Source organism: Pectinophora gossypiella, chromosome 21, assembly GCF_024362695.1.
Source record: "Pectinophora gossypiella chromosome 21, ilPecGoss1.1, whole genome shotgun sequence".
NCBI classification, from domain to species: Eukaryota; Metazoa; Arthropoda; class Insecta; order Lepidoptera; family Gelechiidae; genus Pectinophora; species Pectinophora gossypiella.
This window is the reverse complement of record NC_065424.1, coordinates 4,429,688-4,449,783: the sequence shown is the minus strand read 5'-3', so window position 1 is coordinate 4,449,783 and position 20,096 is coordinate 4,429,688. Positions and strand designations below refer to the sequence as shown.

At 37.4% G+C, this 20,096-nt stretch overlaps 3 protein-coding genes across 11 annotated transcripts in view; 1 reads left to right on the top strand and 2 right to left on the bottom strand.

The window, feature by feature from the left end:
- Positions 1–8,363, bottom strand: part of LOC126376652 (glutamate--cysteine ligase regulatory subunit) — a 206,920-nt gene extending 198,557 nt beyond the window's left edge. For all 3 annotated transcript variants that reach the window (XR_007567729.1, XR_007567728.1, XM_050024194.1), the window contains exons 1-3: positions 7,870–8,363; positions 2,605–2,905; positions 99–248 (exon numbers count right to left, since the gene is read on the bottom strand). Coding sequence is in view for 1 of the 3 variants with exons in the window: in XM_050024194.1 (XP_049880151.1) it covers positions 99–248; positions 2,605–2,905; positions 7,870–7,965 (547 nt within the window). In the remaining 2 variants the exon portion in view is untranslated. The remainder of the gene's footprint in view (positions 1–98; positions 249–2,604; positions 2,906–7,869) is intronic.
- Positions 8,364–8,906: 543 nt separating this feature from the next.
- Positions 8,907–11,696, top strand: LOC126376761 (transmembrane protein 14C). The gene is made up of 4 exons (XM_050024332.1): positions 8,907–9,042; positions 10,302–10,349; positions 10,916–11,006; positions 11,524–11,696. The coding sequence occupies exons 1-4, from the start codon at positions 8,967–8,969 to the stop codon at positions 11,648–11,650; spliced, it is 342 nt and encodes a 113-aa protein (XP_049880289.1). The 5' UTR covers positions 8,907–8,966; the 3' UTR covers positions 11,651–11,696.
- A 1,548-nt stretch (positions 11,697–13,244) lies between these two features.
- Positions 13,245–20,096, bottom strand: part of LOC126376487 (A disintegrin and metalloproteinase with thrombospondin motifs 16) — a 196,654-nt gene continuing 189,802 nt past the window's right edge. For 4 of the 7 annotated variants that reach the window (XM_050023904.1, XM_050023905.1, XM_050023902.1 and 1 more), the window contains 6 exons: positions 19,201–19,365; positions 18,803–18,919; positions 17,877–17,991; positions 17,319–17,434; positions 16,026–16,700; positions 13,245–14,712 (listed from right to left, as the gene is read on the bottom strand). In XM_050023904.1, coding sequence (XP_049879861.1) covers positions 16,040–16,700; positions 17,319–17,434; positions 17,877–17,991; positions 18,803–18,919; positions 19,201–19,365 — 1,174 coding nt within the window. In that variant the 3' untranslated portion in view covers positions 13,245–14,712; positions 16,026–16,039. The remainder of the gene's footprint in view (positions 14,713–16,025; positions 16,701–17,318; positions 17,435–17,876; positions 17,992–18,802; positions 18,920–19,200; positions 19,366–20,096) is intronic. The other 3 variants (XM_050023903.1, XM_050023907.1, XM_050023908.1) reach the window with 3 other exon arrangements.

The window sequence follows — 20,096 nt, the reverse complement described above, 5'->3', positions numbered from 1 at the left end:
TTACTGATGTAAGTAGTCGTTACATGAGCCATGTCAGGGGCGTTTGGCGGCTCAATAGTACTCCACCTCTCAACCCACACGATAGAAGCTGTGCTTACCAATATTGCTGCCGAGTGATATTGGTGACGCTTTGGTGACGTAGCTGTGGTTGATGTTGGCGTCGTCACCGGGTTCCTCGCGGTGGGACAGTTCAGGGTTGTAAGCCAGTATCACATTGTCTATGTAGTCCGTCTGCAGGGCTGTGAACACTGAAATGAAGAGAACCATCATCATCTTCCAAGCATTATCCTGTTTTTCACAGGGTCCGCTTTCTGGTCCCTAGTTTGCTAAGGACATTACAGGCTGATCACCTGATGTCCGAAAGTATGATGAGCCGTTGGTCCCGGTTACTACTAACTGGTATAAGTAGTCGTTACATGAGTCATGTCAGGGGCTCAATAGTAATGCATGGGATTAACTGTCTGAGAACTGATATTAGGCAGCTAAATTACTCAATTGTATAACAATATTTTATGTTTATTTTTTAAAGAACGTCTATGGCCCTGTGCCGAGGTTTTTCTTGCAGTTTGTTTTCCCCGGCTATACAGGTTGTGAGAAGCTGCAGTAGTTTTAGGCGGATGAGGCGTTCGTTATGTAAAAATTGACGATTCAAAGTGTAACTATGTTACCTACTGAATAAAGATATTTTTGAATTTGAATTTTGGTCCCGGTTACTAATTTTGACTGATTGGATTTTTGACGACTTTTCAGTCACTCGACCGATTGCGAATTTGACCATATGCGATGAAAGGACGTAGTATTATTCCTTATTATATGCCCTAAGACTAGACCTAAGTCTATTGTTTTAGTTTAAGTTGATACAAATGTATACCTTCAGTTATACATAATATTATATGATAACCTTATTATATTAGACATAAATATAGATTACATATTACATAGTTAATGAATGGATCTCCTCTTACGAACGATATGGTATAATTAACAGATAAGTTAATTATGAAAGGAGACCTTGTTTGGGGGTACTACGCTTCATATTTATCATGCTGTGACGGTGTGATAGGTGGGTGTACCGTTTTGGGGCTTTATCTTTTTTTTTGACGTGAATGGGGAACGCTGAAGGCTCTCATCCAGTACAACGTTTACTGGGGCTCTAACGTGTACCTAAGAATTACCACACCCTGGACACTTCATACAAAACAACCTCGTTTTACACAGACACCACACATTGACGTTATCGTACACGCGCATCTGTGTGTGTGACATCTGGGGGCTGAAAATCACAATACCTAATTTAACCATCGTTACTTACTTAGGTAGGTAGTACTACTTACGAAAGAAACTTTTATAATCATGTTATTAACTAAATAAATAAATATTTCTTTACCACACAAATCACAAACAAAAAAAATTTGAACACTGAAAGTTCAAGAGCGTGGCTCTTAAATTAGTGATGAAAGTTCACAATATAAGTCAATAGCTTTTACACTTGACTTAAAAATTCACTGAGTTAACTTATTGCATTCATATTATTTTTACATTAAGCACTTAGCCTAGGTTCAATTTTTACCGACTGCAAAAAAGGAGGAGGTTCTCAATTCGACCGTATATTTTATTTTTAAGTGCATTTTTTGATGAATAATCACCTAGTTTACCTATGACGTAAACCTAGCACAGACGCTGGTGAGGAGCGGAAAGTTGCCGTTCTGCACTTAGTATTTTTCTTTGCCATAACGTCCACTCCCCTAAACAACCTATATGTTGAGCGCTTCACCGCCAACCGCGTCGGTGCGCGGACTCGTGTGAGAATAGCCTTAGTACATTTCCTTATCAAGTTCATTGGGGGCTCACGAATACACGAAACTTATAATTTATAACTGAGCATTTTAAATCACCACTTTAAAATTACAGATAAGATAATATACGGGAAGTGAATGCAAGTGATAACAGTAAATGAGTGTATGAACGAAACAAGAAGCGTATCAGCTTAATATTGATATTACTTTAATCAGATAAAAAGGTATCCATCAAAATGATAAAAAATCTGGAAGATTTTATTCGATTGTGATTATTAAAATTCGATTGAGGGAGCTCGGTGGCGCAGCGGTAACCGCGCTCGGTCTGCGATTGTTGAAGTAAAGCAACTTTCGCAAAGGCCGGTCATAGGATGAGTGACCACAAAAAAAAGTTTTCATCTCGAACTCCTCCGTGCTTCGGAAAGCACGTTAAGCCGTTGGTCCCGGCTGCATTAGCAGTCGTTAATGACCACCAATCGGCACTGGGCCCGCGTGGTGGTTTAAGGCCCGATCTCCCTATACATCCATAGGGAAGGCCCGTGCCCCAGCACTGGGGACGTTAATGGGCTGGTGATGATGATGATTATTAAAAAGTGCCTATTCAGACGGACACAAGCTTAAACTAATTTTAATCTGACAGCTCAAAATCAAATCAATTTATTTGCGAGAACACATAAAATACAAAAAGGTGGTAAACATACATACATACTTATTATTAAAAAATTACAAAATTTAATTATTGCTCTTAAAGTAACGAACTACAGTACTGTAGTAGATGCAGTATAAATAACATGGTATGCAAACTCACCATTTTCCAAGCACTCCGTCAAAGCAGCAGTACTGTCTTCATTTATGAAAATTTTCACGCCAATCTTCAAATTTTTTCTCTCCTCCTCCGCCATTTTGTTTCTGACGTCATCATGCGGCCTGGTGATGTTGAGCACTGCTTCTTTGGGCGTCGACGTGGACACTACCATGTAATCTGAGTGTGTTCTGGAGGTCTGTGGATTCTGGGCGCTCGGTGGATGACCAGGGGTCGAGCCGTTTTGTAGCGGTGTAGGGTTTTGTGAACCCCATTCTGTCAGTGTCAGCTTAATGCTCTCTGATAGCTGGAAAGAGTACAAAAATTAAATTAATAAATCGAACTGAAACATAATAAGAGTTAATAAGAGTTCTCTGTTGACAGTACAGTCATGAGCAATATCATGTACCCACTTTAGAACCCTGTCGCACTATCATGTTTGACATTTAATGAGACTTACGGTTTAATTTGTCAAAAATGTTAATGTGATATGGTTTCAAAGTGTATGTACATATTATTACTCGTGACCGTACATATGCATACATACATAATCACGCATATTTCCCGTTCGAGTAGAGACTACGGAATTCCATTTACTAGGATACTGACATCCCACTTTCGTTTCTCCCACACTCATCAAAGACTTCATGCGTACTCGCCAGTTTACAATTTCGCCAAACTTACAATTGTAAATTACGACGACAATTTGGTGTTCATTACGTATCTAATATGAAACTGTGAAGTATTCGTGATCACACACTCCGCAATGTACATCAAATTGTCATTGTAAATTACAATTGTAAGTTTTATTAAACAGGCTTCTGGCCTCACCGTACACGACATTCAAAATACGCTAATTTTTTGTGTATAAGAATATTACAAACATTACAAAAACTCGTGCACCCACGCGGAACGCTTCGCGCTTTTTTCGCGGCCGATCCGAGTCCCTGAATGACAGATAGGAGAATAGAAAATTAATTAGAGATATCGGATGTACTGCATTAAACTACCATACCAGTAGTGCTACGACTACCTACTTCAGATTCGTTATTTCACGAACTCGGATCGGTTCGGATAGGTAAAATCTTCGATCACCGGAAGTCAATATTGGCCCCGATTCCTGGAGACACCGCCTAATTTTATTTTAAGTTATATCCGTCATTTTCATATCCGTCGAAAAGGAAAGGGACGGATGATTCACAGCTCTTAATTTTAGGAAGAATGAGTAAATGAATGTGTCGGGTTATTGACAGATGTAAAATTTTTAGACGGTTGGTTTAGATTTGTGCTTAAAATTGACGTGTGTTCCATAAATTTTATGCTTGTCGATTACCCGTCCCTTTCCTTTTCGGCGGATAAGAAAAAGACAGATATAACTTAAAATAAAATTAGATGGTATTTACAGGAATTAGCACCATTGTACGTCCGACATGGACATGCTGTTGAGACAATTTTATAATGTTGACACCTGCATGTATGTACCTACACAGCTTCTCAATAAATGTTTTTTCTTGTTTCTTGTTTCAATATTATTACCGTGACCGCAAAAATATGCTAAAATAGGTAGTTTCCTAGGTCAAACATAAATCATGAAATTCTGATTACTAAACAAAGACCGATCTATAATTGACGAAATACATGTTCTTTTTTCTATTTAACTTATTTATGAATTTTTCACGTTTTTTGTAATTATTTCTTTTTTATTTTGGTACAATAAAGTGTCATCATCATCATCATTAGCCCATTAACGTCCCCACTGCTGGGGCACGGGCCTTCCCTATGGATGGATAGGGAGATCGGGCCTTAAACCATCACGCGGGCCCAGTGCGGATTGGTGGTTATTAACGACTGCTAATGCAGCCGGGACCAACGGCTTAACGTGCCTTCCGAAGCACGGAGGAGCTCGAGATGAAAACTTTTTTTTTTGTGGTCACCCATCCTATGACCGGCCTTTGCCAAAGTTGCTTAACTTCAACAATCGCAGACTGAGCGCGTTTACCGCTGCGCCACCGAGCTCCTCTAAATAAAGTATATTTGTATTGTATTGTTTTTCTATGACGTCACAGTGTGCTTTTTCACACAAATTACATAGTAATTTCTTGTTTTGACGTTTAGTAAAAAGTAACTGATTTGACTAGTTGGAAACTAGCCTAACCCTCCTTCACGAATTCGATTCAGCAGGGCTAACATGCACAATGAGATAAAATTTTGTCGATTCTGGCGATATAATTATGTCGTTTTGACGATTGGTGCTAATATGAGAAGCCTAATAAGTCATGTCGTCAAAATACGAACAAAATGACGTGGCACGCATGTTAGGGGGGGGTTGTAGTGACAAAACGTTCAAATTCAAATTCAAAAATATCTATTCAGTAGGTAACATAGTTACACTTTGAATCGTCAATTTTTACATAACAAACGTCTCATCCGTCTAAAACTACTGCAGCTTCTCACAACCTAAAGCTGTTGGCTATCTTAACGACTTGACCATCTCATCAATTATAAAAAAATCTGTGTCAATCCAAGACACGATATAGGCGAGTGTTGTAAGGACTGGCAGCGCATACGCCGCATGTTTTGACAACAAAGTAGAACGAGACCGATACAAAGCGACATAATCAATACGTTTCCTCCACGAAGATGGTAATATGACATGGAAACACTTTGATACTTTTGTATGGACGTTTCATACACACCCATACATATCCGTTAAGTTTTATTGAATAGTTAAGTAATTGTATTTGTTTAGGTGCAAATATGTTCAGTGTAGAGGTAACCATAGTAGTCTGTAGGTTACCAACATTGACCTCGCATGACCACGGGACTCAAACTCAGTATTTCTGTGTCGTGAGTGAAAGTCACCAGGCAGACCTTTGGTCTTGGTTCCATACAAGACCATTAACCCGGCCCCAGGGGGGACAGTCATCTTCTCTGCCCTCCACTGGGGCAATTCCTGTTCGGCGCGTCCTTGCCGCGGGGGTGGGCGCCTCTTACTTCAGTAGGCCGGAGTGAGATGGTGGCTGAGTTCGAATAGGGACCCAGACCTACGGGGTATAACGTAGAACCCTTGCCCAGGGATACGGGTGAAAACCTCAACGGTTGCAGAGGCGAAGATGGGAGCCATCGACATGGAAATGCAGGACGGAAGGGGCAACAGGACTGCAACACAGGGACTGGAACCTGACAGAGGACAGCAGTAACTGTCAGTACTATTCAGAGGCAGAGGACAGGAGTCCTAGTATGGCTTTGTAATAGACTACTCTGGGCGCCATCCCACTTGCGTCAGACAGAGTACTGCGGGACGGAAGGCAAGATGGAAACCACTGCCCTATTTTTCCCTAAAAAATAGCATGGAAAATGCTGCACAGACAAGACCGTGGCTCTTAAACTGATAATGGATGATGAGTGAAAGTCAAAAAAATACAAAGGTGGCAACCCTACCAGTGTCTGCAATAAAATGTTAATGTGTTGTATTTACAACTGCAGTATTATTGAATGGCCTCCATTGTGATTTATCCTTTATTGTACTCTGTACTTATTTATTATGTTGTTTTGTTGTTGCTTCAATAATATCAAAACTACTCATGCTCCATTTTATTTTAATGTTTTTTTCAAAATAGATAAGTTTATATATTTATGTAGGAATGAAAGATTATTATGAACGTGATGTGTATGAGGCGAAGTTTATGAACATGTCCTGAGGGGGTGTCAGAGGGTGAGAGAGGAAGGGGAACCAAGATGGCGATTAGGTTATTAGAAGCGAGGATGTGCTCTGTATTACTATTTTAATTATTATTATTACTGTAAGTTACCCGAAGAAAATAAAATATATAAAAAGAACGTTAAATATTATAACATATTATAATGGAAAATTTCAACTGACTATCCTGTAATGGGGTCTTGAATCTAAGAATGTATTAGATTCATGCACATGTTCCTAATAGGGTAGGGTAGGAAGTATCCCTTAGCAATCTGGGTCTCAAAGGTCATTTAGTTTAAGTTTAAGAAAAACAAATTAAAGAGTGTGTTTAACGTGATTTGTATGTATGTAAGTATGGGTTTGTGGGTTTGTGTGTGTGTGTGTGTGTGTGTGTGTGTGTGTGTGTGTGTGTGTGTGTGTGTGTGTGTGTGTGTGTGTGTGTGCGTGCGTGTGTGCGTGCGTGCGTGCGTGCGTGCTGCGTGCGTGCGTGTGTGTGTGTGTGTGTGATGAGGTTAGTTGTAGTAGAAAAAAGCATGTATACAATAATGTAGATAAATGGACTAACATTTACATATGTATCACAAGTAGGTACTTAAGTATGACTAATTCCAATCAACAGAACAATATGATATAAAGCGTGATAACAGGTGTATTGATGCTAATACTCACTAACTGTAAAATTAATAGGTAATGTAACTGAATACTTTTTATGCACATATTTTATTTTCTGAATAAATTAACAACAGGATTTTCTTACAAATACAGTGTACTAACAAAACATGTTAGTCGTAAGACCGAATCTTCTTTTTTTTTTCCCTCTCTAACTTGAGACCGGTCTTTCAACCATAAGCAGTAGTAACTTAGGATAACCTGTAGTAGATTGCTACAGGTTATCCCAAGTGTAGGATCTTGTTCTTTTAAAATTCAAACCGCATTGTTTAACTATTGTGTCTGGATATATCGGTGTTATGGGGTTATAGTAAAACTTTTAGCACACCTTAAGGGGACGAGATTGGTGCCTGATACGAATAAGTGAGAAGCATATCCTTTTTTTTATACTAATTTTTAATGAGGCTTTAAACACCAGATCATGCCAGCATCATAGGTGCTTTCATGTACCTATTTCATACCCAAATGATTGGTCAATTGGTTCTTTATTATTGCAAACTTTTTAATCAACTAGAATACAATATGTACAGCGACTTAGACTGAAGTAAGACCGAGCATGGCTGCAGGAAATCTAGCTCGGCACTGATACAAATTGGTACAGGGTGCACTGACTATTCTATACATACATAGTATTATTCTTTATTTTAGGACTTAAATATGCTAAATATCAACTTCGTTCGATTTTAGTAGTTTAAACACAACAAATAGGTTTGTAATTTATTAGTTTTAAAGCAAAAATGTGTCTAAGTACTTAAAGGCCAAATAAAGGTGTGTTGTAAGTTGTAACTATTGTATAAAAACTATAAAAAGCGAGCATTTAGTGAAGTTCAAGTTCAGAAAAAACTATTAAAAAAAGTATTAACTGCAAAAAATATCGAACAAGCAAAGGTACAAAAACTAACCTCCTCTGAAACGTTTTGTCCAGCCTTCTTCTTAATATCGATGAGGTTCAAAACATTCCCCGTATTTATAGTCACTTTCGATGGTGTTTTCAACATTCTGTCTAATTGGAACTGTTATGTACTGCACAAAAGAAAATATTGACCACCACACCTGCCTCCAAGGTTACCGGCCAATCTACAGATACTAGAGTATAAATATTTAATTCTAATCACGCGTAACAGCAACCGTGCAACGCCGGCGTCGTACTATACTGGCCTTGCATGAATAAACTCATAATTTTATAGCGAATCAGCTGGCGAGCCAGTGACGTACTTATGACAAATTATGACGAAATAGTAGCAAATGTCTGTGCGGCTTATCATCATTAATCAGCATATATGGGGTGGGCGTGGCTTTTGGTTTAACAACGAGTCTGCAAATACTAGAATTTTTGTAATTATTTCACATTTTATCCAGTAATCTGATGACAGAACAGATGAATTGACAGAAGAAAATAGAACCTGATGCGCTTTATTTATTTCTTTTTCGCTACCTTTTAAAACAGAAAAACAACAATTCCTATTGTTGTTTTCTCTTTTTATGATTATAATGATCTCTAAAATTGTGCCACAAAACCAAATTACACATTTATAAATACTGCTTTAATTGCATTTAATTAACATACTATACAAAAAATGGAGTAATATCGTATCGTATCGTATATTAAAAGATCCAAAAAAGATCGGATAAAAATAGTTAAAGTATCTGCCTGAATTTTAAATAATTGCAAAATAATTGACATAAAATTTTGTTAACTAAATAATAGTAGCAATATTTATAAATGTTTATTAGTGTTTTCTACACACTTATTTGCTTACAACTAATGTTAAACGACAAACCAATGCCATCAAATTTGTATAGCATTGTTTCTTTTTTACTAAATGTTTAGCGCACAATGAAAGTCCGAAAATCTACAGTAGTCAACTTTGACAAATTGATTGACATTTGAAATTCTCGATTTCGTTTTGTTCGAGTTCCGAAGTTCCGGTGGAAACGTTCGTGAATTTACTTTAGTTTACGTGTTTATTTGTGAAGAATCTTCTAAAATCAAGTAGCCATGGGTCTTGACCTTCTTGGATTCGCGTACGCCGCCACAGTTGCCGCTGGCGGCATAATGGGCTACGCTAAAGCAGGCAAGTTTATTTTCCTTATCACCGATATTATTTTTGATAAATAACAGTAGGTACCTATCTTCTTTGCGACTTTTTTTCGTAATTTATTCAACATGAATAAACGACTTGTTTTGTATGAATTGAAAATAGAAGTGAAAGCTTACTTGGTAATGTAGGATTAAAACAATTCAATCAAACTTATGTCCGTAAATCAAATCAGATAATGGTCCATTATCTGGTAATTGTTATGTATATAGCAACATTCATATATACCTTTACCTCATAGATACTGAATATTTAACATAAGCCAATTTAAATACACTTAATTATCTTGATGAAAGAAAGAGATAGAGCGCTAATTAATTGTCTAATCAATCACATACATAACAGGTGATCTATAGTATGTTTTAATTTGTGGTATGATAACACTATTGTGAAGGGTTATGTAGAAGAAACCATGTCATAAACATTGAGTGGACACCTATCATGAAACATTGGGTTTTTTGCTAAGAAAGTTATTTCAGTAGGATTATTATTTTAGGATTAGAATTTTTTACTTTTAAATAATATTTTTACTGCTTTACATCGTTACAGCCTTTAAAGATTTTTAAAATAAGTACATTAATATTTCGATTTTTAAAGTTGGTTGGTTCCAAAGTCCTAGTGGTACATGTTGGATGCAACATAGAGAATGTCCAAAGTGTGTGTCATAGACAATAAAATAACCCAAAGATAAAAGTACAATGTTTGAGTGGCAATATTTTATGTGCCATTCATAATGTTATTGAACAGTGAGATAGATGTTATATTTTAGTAAAGTATTAGGCATCTTACATGGTATAAGAAAACCAGGCATACTCAAAATTGACAATATATAAGTAAAATAATGCAATTGCAGTTTTTAAATTATAATTCACCATCTAATTTAATCACACAGACGGAGAATGTATCGTAAGGTACATTATTGTATGTAACATAGCATCACACAGGTATCTTCGAAGAGGGGGCATCTATAATTCAAATATGAATTCAGATGTTCCTTCGTTATTTACATAACATAAACAGCCTATATACGACCCACTACTGGGCACAGGCCTCCTATATCAACAAGAGGTGGTATGAAGCGTATTCCACTGCGCTACATCACTGCGATTTTACAGAGGTGTTTTACAGCTAATAGCCGGACCCAATGGCTAAACATGCTCTCCGGAGCACGGAATCATCTTACTTTTTCGGACAATCAGGTATTATTGTACTAATGAAGTGTAATTCATTTTCAGGATCTATACCATCACTGGGTGCTGGACTTATCTTTGGATCTATTTTAGGTGAGGATAAATTAATGAATTTCCTATATAATCTGTTCAGTCATACTCACATAATTCTACACACTACACATAATTTGCAACTATAATGGCAAAATTTATAACCATATGTAAATCTTAATGTTATTTTCATAGAGACTAAAATGCAGCCTCTCATAGCATCACTATCTTACTAGGGGGCATTGCAGGCTCATCAATCACATACATAGAATGGAGCTGACAGAGTCCCCTTTATACAGATTCTGTTTAAAGGAGGATGAGACGCCATTACACCTGCTGTGCAGCTGTGAGGTTCTCATACACAGAAGCCAAGCGATGGTTAGCCACATAATGTAGGTCAAAGGAGGTCATGGAACTGCCTCCTAAAAAGACACTAAATCTAATCGAACGGATCAGTCTAGAGGAGCATTTTAAAATGTAGGGCTTTGCCTTGCTTGCTCTCTTGACTTGCTCTTGCTAGTTTGCAGTGGCCATTCGGGCTGCATCAGCTCTCAAGCCCTTTTATAATAATGGTATGACCATTAAATCAATGTATAATCTATGTATATTACTTCATTGTATTCTTTCAGGTGTTGGAGCTTACCAGCTGAGTCAGAACCCATCAAACTACGGACTAATGCTGGGCACAACCACTACACTTGGAGGTCTTATGGGTTACAGGTAATATTAATTATGTATATCTTCTTTAATTTTGTTTAAAAAGCCCTAAGGTAGTGATGATGGTAGTGGTGTAAGGTGGTGGTGATGGATGATCAGCTCATTATCCCTTTGTCAGTCATTACACCATGACAAGTAGGCTCTAGACGGCAACTGCGGCGCGAGTTATATCGACGGTTTCGACCAAAAAACGCAGCAAATGCTATCCATGGTATGACAAAACCAGCCGGGTCTGCATGACAACCGCGTCGTGAATTATATTGAGCGCTTCGATCAATAAAAGATACGAATGCTATCTAAGTAGATGGATGTCAAACTGCTATTGGTCGAAGGCCTCAATATAATTGGCGCCGCGCGCGGCGCGGTTACCGTGCAGAGCATACAGGTATGCTCAAAAGTGACAGCTAACATTTCAAGGTTCGCCCAGCTAACGTCATTCCACCCTGCGTTGCCATTTCGTAAAAAATAAGTTACTAAAATACATGACAATACTAACCTTGATGTCCTCTCCTTGTCACAGATACTACAACAGCAGAAAGTTCATGCCAGCAGGGCTTGTCTTCTGCCTGTCGGTCGGCATGTTGGCTAGACTGATTGTCAAGAACGTAAACTCGGCCTCCACTGCGGTCCCTGTCAAATCCGGTTAATACACTCACTCTATTTTATCCCTGACATCTTGTGAAATAAGTAGGTAAACCTGGGTGTGAGCTTCTTTAAAAGCGGTTATTACACCTACCTGTCCGTCAGGCTAGATGAGTCAAGGTCACGTGTGGTTGCCAGGGTTCCTCCCCACCAATTCAAAACTGTTTATCAAAACTTACAAGCCCCGTATTACAAGAAATTTTCTTGTAAAAATTTTCATTATTACAAGAATATGAAAATATTGACACGTGTAGAATGTAATTTATATGTGTAATAAATTACATGTTACAAGTGTCAATATTTATTTCACAAGTATATTTTACAATCCCTCTACTTTTTTGATTAACGTAACTTACACATACTTGTAACTTGTAGCTTGTGAGTGTACTTGTAAGTTTTGATAAACATGACACAGATTGTGTAGTCTAATAGCAACGGTAACCACCCGTGACCTTGATGCATCTAGCCCGATGGACAGGGTATTGGAATATAATAACCGCTATTATCGTAAGAAATGTTTTTCTAAAATCCAAACCCCATTGTTTAACTAATGCGTCGGGAAATTTCGGTCTTACGAAGTTATATTAATGTTTATTTTACACTTTTACATTCAATTCAGCCATTAACGTCATTACCAGCGTGGCTAAAAACACACATTACACAAAACAAGAAAAAACAATTTTACCGGTATTGATCAAAAACTGTTATTTAGAACTACCCTAAAATATTGTCAAAATTGTGCACTATTCTACCAACAACTGAATTTGTTTTGACAGATCATATGTTGCGCGTGACTGAAGATAGTTTTTAGGTAAATAGCAACAGAAAAGATAATTGCACAAGTGGTTTTAAAAAGTAAGGTAATTCCAAATTTCTATCTACCCTACATTTGGTTTTTTCGAATAAAATAGCTTTATAACGTAGAATATTCGTAGTGAAAACTTTAAATACGTACCTATTGTAGACTGGTAGTAAATCATATTTATTTTAACATCACTTTTAAAGTAAAAAAAAAAACAGTTTTTTATGTGATGTCAGGGATATTGCAACTACAGTATAGTGTAGAACAATTAATAAATCTAGTACCTGGGTTGGATTTGGCTCCATTTGTGTTCACAAGGCATTCTTGTACCACTTCAGTTTATTTCTAGCCAATCAAATGAAAAATATAATTACGATTGTGGCGCCAAACTTATTTCGAAATGCTACCCAAGCGGATTGGAACTGTAACTTTTGCAGTTCAATATTTTCATTGAGAATTTTTCTGGCTTATTTAAAGTCATAATAATTTTGATTATTATTTTTACGAAAATAATATATTTAAATGATTAGATCCAATATAACAAATAAATGCTCAATCATTTGTGTTAGAATAATCAAGAAATTGTAATATTTAGCATTTATGTATATTTTTGTTTTTTTTTTAATTTATATACCTATAACAATTTTTACAAATGTTATTTTTAGGTGAAATGAAGCTGATGTGTGTCATGAGTATTTTTACAAGTGAAAATTGTAATAAACTGGTGTTGGGATTAATAGTATTTTTTTTTAATTATTTTGCTGTAGGTAATCACGATTATGAATGAAACACAAGAATTCAATATTTGTTATTTTCTATATTTTTTCTTAAAATTTAGGCAATTTGTGAGGAAATAAGAATTTGTTCATACATAAATAGTTTGAACGTAATAAATAGATTTCATAGGCAAGCGATGTTACAGATTAAAAGTCACTGAATTGGCCTATCCTTCTCGCCAAACTATAAAAATTTAATCTATTGGTAACTATAAAATTAAAGTTCTATATCATAAATAAATTTCCAAATAACAGACTTAAGTTATAACAATGTTTTTTTTTCGTTCAAATTGCATAATAAGTCAAATTTTTCAAAACAGTGAAAATTACTTAAAATAAAATGTATTTTAACTTAAAGTTGTTCGGAAGGCCGCGAACCAGTCGCCATATTATATTCGTAGTCAAAAAAAATTTTAAAACAAAAAAATATAAAACCTTATTTTTTACATCTTAAAAATTACTGTATAAAAGGCACATCGTGGCAGTATTATGTACTTAGAATGATGCTATTTTACAACCATTTTACAATAATAATCATAGGCTAAGGAGTATTTTGATCCAAAACCAAGCTACGCTTCGATCTCCTTTGTCCTGTTCTAATTGGGTATTATCCTAATGTACTTACAGTTCATTAATAGTAACACAATCACATGTAATATCACTCACAACTGTGTCCGACACTAATGTTCGTCTTCAGACACATTTTCACACACGACGCACGCTCCCGTCGATACCCGCTGCATAATCGAATATTACACAAACATTACAATTACACGACCCACTCGTGTCAAAACTTAAATAAAAGCAAGCAAAGTGTTGCATTCTGCTTGCTTTTATTCCCGTGTAATTATTACTAAGTCGATTACAGATGTATCACAAAATACATTTTGGTAATTACACAGTATTGCAGAAATCATATTCCGTCATATCATCGCATTACACGCGGATTATTCGTAATCAAATCACATAGAGTATTAAATTACAGTATTGCATTCGCTTGATCACAACAAAAGTATTACAATGAATCATATTCGTAATACGTTTGTATTACAGTTGTAATATTCGTTTTTAACGGGATGTGCGTACATTTCACAATCTGTTATGAAGTAGGGACTGGAAATGGGGCTGTCCTGGGGCCAAGAATATTTAGACCTGGGGATTGTGGCCTCGTTGAGGAATCGTAGACCTTTTAATACTACCTAATGTGTAGCCACCAATACTATGGTGTAACGGTAAAGTATCTCGATTGCCAAACCAGCATATTCCGGATTCTATTAAACTTCTTAATTTGGTCAGGTTTTCTTATTTCTGCAGCATAGCAGTGTGGTAGAGTATCCGTTGCTATTTTGTCGAGGTTATATCCTGTGCCCAGTAGTGGGTAGTACTAGGGTCAAGTGCCAAGTCTAAGCTTGGCCCTGGCTGTGACAGTCCGTCGATCCAGGGTGGCAGTCTTCAGTTGTCGACCAGCTATCTTCGCTAGTGGCGGCTGCTGCGGACATGAAACACGTATTAATATGAAGTTATGTTTGTGCTTTAGCGAGTGTAGTGTATCTTCAGCGAAAATAAGCCAAAATATACGTAGTCAGGACTATCGTCACCTTGTGAAAACCACAAAAGCGACTTTTTCATCAACCTCATTCGAATGTGATTTTTCTCAACTAAATCTCGCGATAGTAAAGCTTGTATCGCTCCAGGTAAAAATTGTGGTTGCAATTTCTACCCAGATTGAAATTAATCGGAAGTTTTATCGAAGAAAATCACAATAGAATTAAATTTTTCAAAATACGCTTACTTGGTAAAGGCGACGTTACGTGTGTTGAAAAGAAATAACATATTTTCTTATGTACATATCTATATTTTATAAGCAGCTATAATATAATTTTATGTGTCTACAAGATTATTTATGTACTTTCGCTGAAGATACTATGATTATAAGCTGAAACCAAGATAAGTGACCAATATGAAACAGATAGAATATTATTTACACAGTACACCTGAACTAATATTCAAAGATATATGCGAATATATCTTAATAAGAATATTTACATACAGAGTATATGAAAACTTTACAAAATAAGTATGTATTAAGAAACAATGGTAAGAAGTAATTTCTTAAACCTGACCAGAAAATATTTAAAATGAGATTACTAGGATTATGAGGTGGATTATTAACCTCATCAACCCTGGTGTCAGGGTTATTTTTGAGCCCACAAAGTCCCCTGACATGGTAACGACTACTTACATCACTAATTAGTAACCGGGGCCAACGTAAAGAAAAATATTTCATATTAAAAAGTATCTAGTCCTATTTTGTTACTTTTCTGATCAGGATATAAAAGTATGTAGACAGAATTAGACTTATGATATGATTTAGGTACTTATTTATGTATAGGTATATGTAATATGCTGAAGTTGTGTAGAAATTTACAGGTATGATGTTGAATAAGTAGAGCATGGTAGAAGAATTGAAGTCTTGCTTTTGTTAGAAATGTCCTGGGATAATGCAGTAACTGCCATAATTAGTAGCGCTGATGGCTTGAAGTTACCAATAAAGGCGCGAACCTTGCCTCTTGGCGTTTCATGCAATTTTGAGAGCCCTGGGATTCTTCCGCTATAAAAGTTGAAAAGCAAGACATCATTTTCTCCCATGAATTATGGTCGCAATGTGTGTGGCGCGTGATCAGTAGGATTGAAGTAACAGGCCGAGACCTGGTATGATTCAGGCATGAAAGGTTCACAGATGACGTCGGACAGTTGAAGACGATGGTGACAGAATGGTCCAAATACTCCAATGTCTCTTACCAATAATTTTGGCACTAATTTCGTATAATCTCTCCAGTGGTCAGATTCCTTTGGTAAGAGAACGCTAGTCTTGCAGGCTCTATGCTCACTTGCTGCGACGCGTCAGGTCGGATGGAGTTATCATTAGATTTCCCCTGGGAGGAATAATAAGTTCCTATCTTAAATAGGGACTTTATCCCCTTCTCCTGGTATGGGTTTTTCGTCGTCGACCTCCCGAAGTAGCTGTCGAAGTCGTCTTTATTGTAGAACCCTCGCCGCGCTTCGGATTTCTCTGTGACTTTAGTCGTTTTCGTTGTGATAAAGTCTTTGAAATCGTACGGGTTTTTCGTTGTGCTTATTGAGTACTTGTTTATTGATGGTGGGAACGAGCTCCTCTGAGTTGTTGTTGAAGGCTTATCTGAATAGTACGACTTGTAATCGAATGGTTTGCTCGTCGTTGATGTGGTTGACTTCTCAGTGGAATAGGAATAGTAGTCATAAGCTTTGCTAGTGCTCGATGTAGACTTGTCAGTGTAGTGCGAATAGAAGTCGAACGGTTTCTTTGTCGTAGTTGTACTATAGTAATTATTGTAGTATTTTTCTGTTGTTGATGAGGTTTGTTCTTTGTATCCTGAGTAGTAATTGTACTGTACAGGCGTCGTGCTAGATACGTATGGCTGTGTCGTTGCTTCGTAACTGTTGTGTATGTAAGAGATATTTCATTAGTATAAAGCTGTGTGGTCGTATTTACACACGCTGACTGTAAATGAGAGTGTGATGTGGTCTCATTTTTTTATCAAGTCTGTGAGTGTGGTTTACTTAACCAAATAACTAATTTGATCTAGGAACTAGTCATTGCAGGTGTTAAAAACGCAACATTGAAGCAATTCATCTAAATACCAATATAGCAACTTGACCCATAAAAAAGTAAGTGTGCAATGTGAACAAATGTTAAAAAGCCACGTCGCTTTCTTAGATGGATTGTGCTTCAATGTTGCCTTTTCCAACCCCCAGGCATCTTTAGGTACTTAATTATTTATCTACTTTATTTGATAAGTTGCCATAAAAGTGTCCATTTACATACATACTAAAGTTACCAGTGAGGAAAAATACTACTTTTGGATTTCGTACCTTTTTACTCAACTAGACCTAACAAGTAAACTATTTAATTTATTTATATATTTCCATCACATTTTAAACAATAATCCGAATATGCAATGTCACAACTGTTATTCACTCTGTAATTCCTTATACCATAATTGTAATTCAATACACTCTCTGTAATTTTTGCCAATTACAATTGTAATAAATTACCTGGTGATGTTCCCGTAGAAGGGGCTGGTCTCCGGCCGGACGTAGCTGGGCGTGTGTTGAGAATAGTCCGGTATTATATTCTCGTGTTCTGTTATACACCGCCCGTTTATGCAGTACTGTAATTATGTGATTACAATTGTAATTTATATTATGATGGTTATGTTATTTAATTGTAATGATGAGTTTAGCGGGTCAAGCTTTTATTTTATTTTAGTTGGCCAACTTTTTAACATTGTGTCTTCACGAATCGACATGGAATCTAAGTAAGTACTTATAACATCAACTTTATCAGTTAATGTACTACGAGTTAGTTATAGTAACAGATAGGTGTTGATTCCAGAACACACTAATAATCTTATATAAAGTTATACCTGTCATTTTCTTATCCACTGAAAAGGAAAGGGACAGGCAATCGACAGGCGTAAAATATATGGAACTCACGTCAATTTTAGGTAGAAATTTAAAAAAACTTTCCCAGATTTTTATATTGGCCAAATAACCCGACAGAATTAAGTTGACGGCCCACGTCAAACAGGTTGAATATCAGCTGTTAGTTACCTGTCCATCTCCACAGGGCGAGCCCTCAGCGGCGGGCCGGTACGCCACACAGTATCCACTGGCTGCGTCGAAGCAGAACAGCTGTGCGCACACTCGCTCGTCTTTGAAACACGCGCTGAAATTGTAATATTTTATTAGGTATATTATTTATACTATATATTGTAACCCTCGGAAGCAGCGTGGTAACTCCAAATACGAGCATATTAAATTGCTTACTGGGAGGTCCACAACTTCGATATTGTAAAATACTGGAGAACAAAAAAAAAGAAATTATTATTATTTAATACCCCCGCAGTGGAGCCCTCAGGTTCATTGAGGGGAGGTCTGTGCTCAGCAATGGGTGGTATATTAGGCATTTTTTTTGTATCATAAAAATAAAGGTACTTAAAGATTAGTTCTAAAACTCCTAGGTTTAAGATGATATTTGGGATCGCTACGTTCAGGTCGGTTACGTCAAATACCGCTAATCCCGTCGAGTCTCGCCTGCTACATCAAGTCTAGTTATACCTAGTCAGCTACGTCAAGTCTTGCTACGTCATATCCCGTTCCATTGAGTCACACTACGACGAGCCCGGCTACGTCAAGTCTCGCTATGTTCAGTCCCGCTACGTCGATACATGCTACGCCGGGTCCCTCAACGTCGGCCCTGTTACGTCAAGTTTCGCTATGTCGTGTCCGGCTACGTCAAGTCTCGTCATGTTGAGTCCCGCTGCGCGAAGTCTCCCTATGTCGAGTCCCGTTGCGACGAATCCCGCTATAATATGAAATACCACATCGTCGAGTCCTGCTACATCGAGTCGGGCTACATCAATCCCGTAGTTTCCGTAGCATTTTAGAATCAACGAATTGCGAATATAGGAAATCATTAATTATTATGGTCTGAAATAAATTATTTGAATTTGAATTAATATATAGTGTCATCTCACCTAGTGCCTCTATCCTTCCGGCACTGCGCGTCGAGTGTGAGCAGTCTTCCAGGCAACACGCGAGGTAGGGAGTCGTCTTCGTGAGGAGAGTTGTATAAGCAGGTCGCCGTGTCGCCACTGAAAGGGAGACAATATTGAAAAGGAAGGCACGTTAAGCCGTTGGTCCCGGTCACTACTTACTGATGTAAGTACGTAGTCGTTACATGAGTCATGTCAGGGGCCTTTGGCGGATCAATAATAACCCTGACTCCAGGGTTGATGAGGTTGGTAATCCACAACACAACCCATACGATAGAAGAAGAATTAATAGTGGGGTTTCACGCGAACGAAATCGCGGTGAATAGTTAATTCTCCATACATCTGCCTGTCATTAAAACATGTGCTAATATTATACTTACTTAAGGAAGTGATGGAAGCTCTGCACGCTGCAGGGTGACCAGCGGAACCCTTTCTCGGTGTGTCTCAGGTCGGACATGATGAAGCCGTCTTCCCACCGGCACTTCTCCGCGCCGGGCCCGCCGAGGTACGACGGTGGAGGGCTGCCATCGTGGACTGCGCCTAGTCTGTGGTATATGGGTGAAGTTTAATCAAAGTGAATCTCGGATGGGTTGGGTTGGCGGAGGTCCCCGAAACCCCGGTACACGCATTACAAATATCAGTTTGTTTTCCCTGCTTTGGTTAGGACATTCATTATACACTTTTTAGCGAGATGTCAAATTTCAGTACAGTCATGAGCAATATAATGTACCCACTTTAGGACTCTGTCGCACTAACATATTTGACATTTAGTGAGACTCACAGTTCAATTTGTCAAAAAAGTTAATGTGACATGGTACCAAAGTGTAAACATATTAATGCTCGTGACCGTACATATATAATGTATGTCTACTGTTTTAAAACAGCAACAAGAATGCATGTTATGCCGACCCCACTTACGAGTGGGATAGGGGCAGTAAGATGATACTTATGTTTAATATTTGTACTATATTTTCAGAGGTATGACGCCATACAGAAAACATATATACAGGTGTTAGTGGTATCGTAACGAAAAGTTTGAGGGTTGGTTCAGGCCATCATTCTGAGATTTAATAAAACACTAAAATTTTCATGAATTCTCCGACGGGAAAATCCACTTGATTTCAAATCAGAGTCATGGTCTGAATCATCCCCCTCAGTATTTGTTACGATGTCACTAACACCCTATCTACTTGTATATACTTGTACAGGGTTTAAGTGACATCGTAACAAATACTGAGGGGGATGATTCAGCTCATTATTCTGAGTTAATATCAAA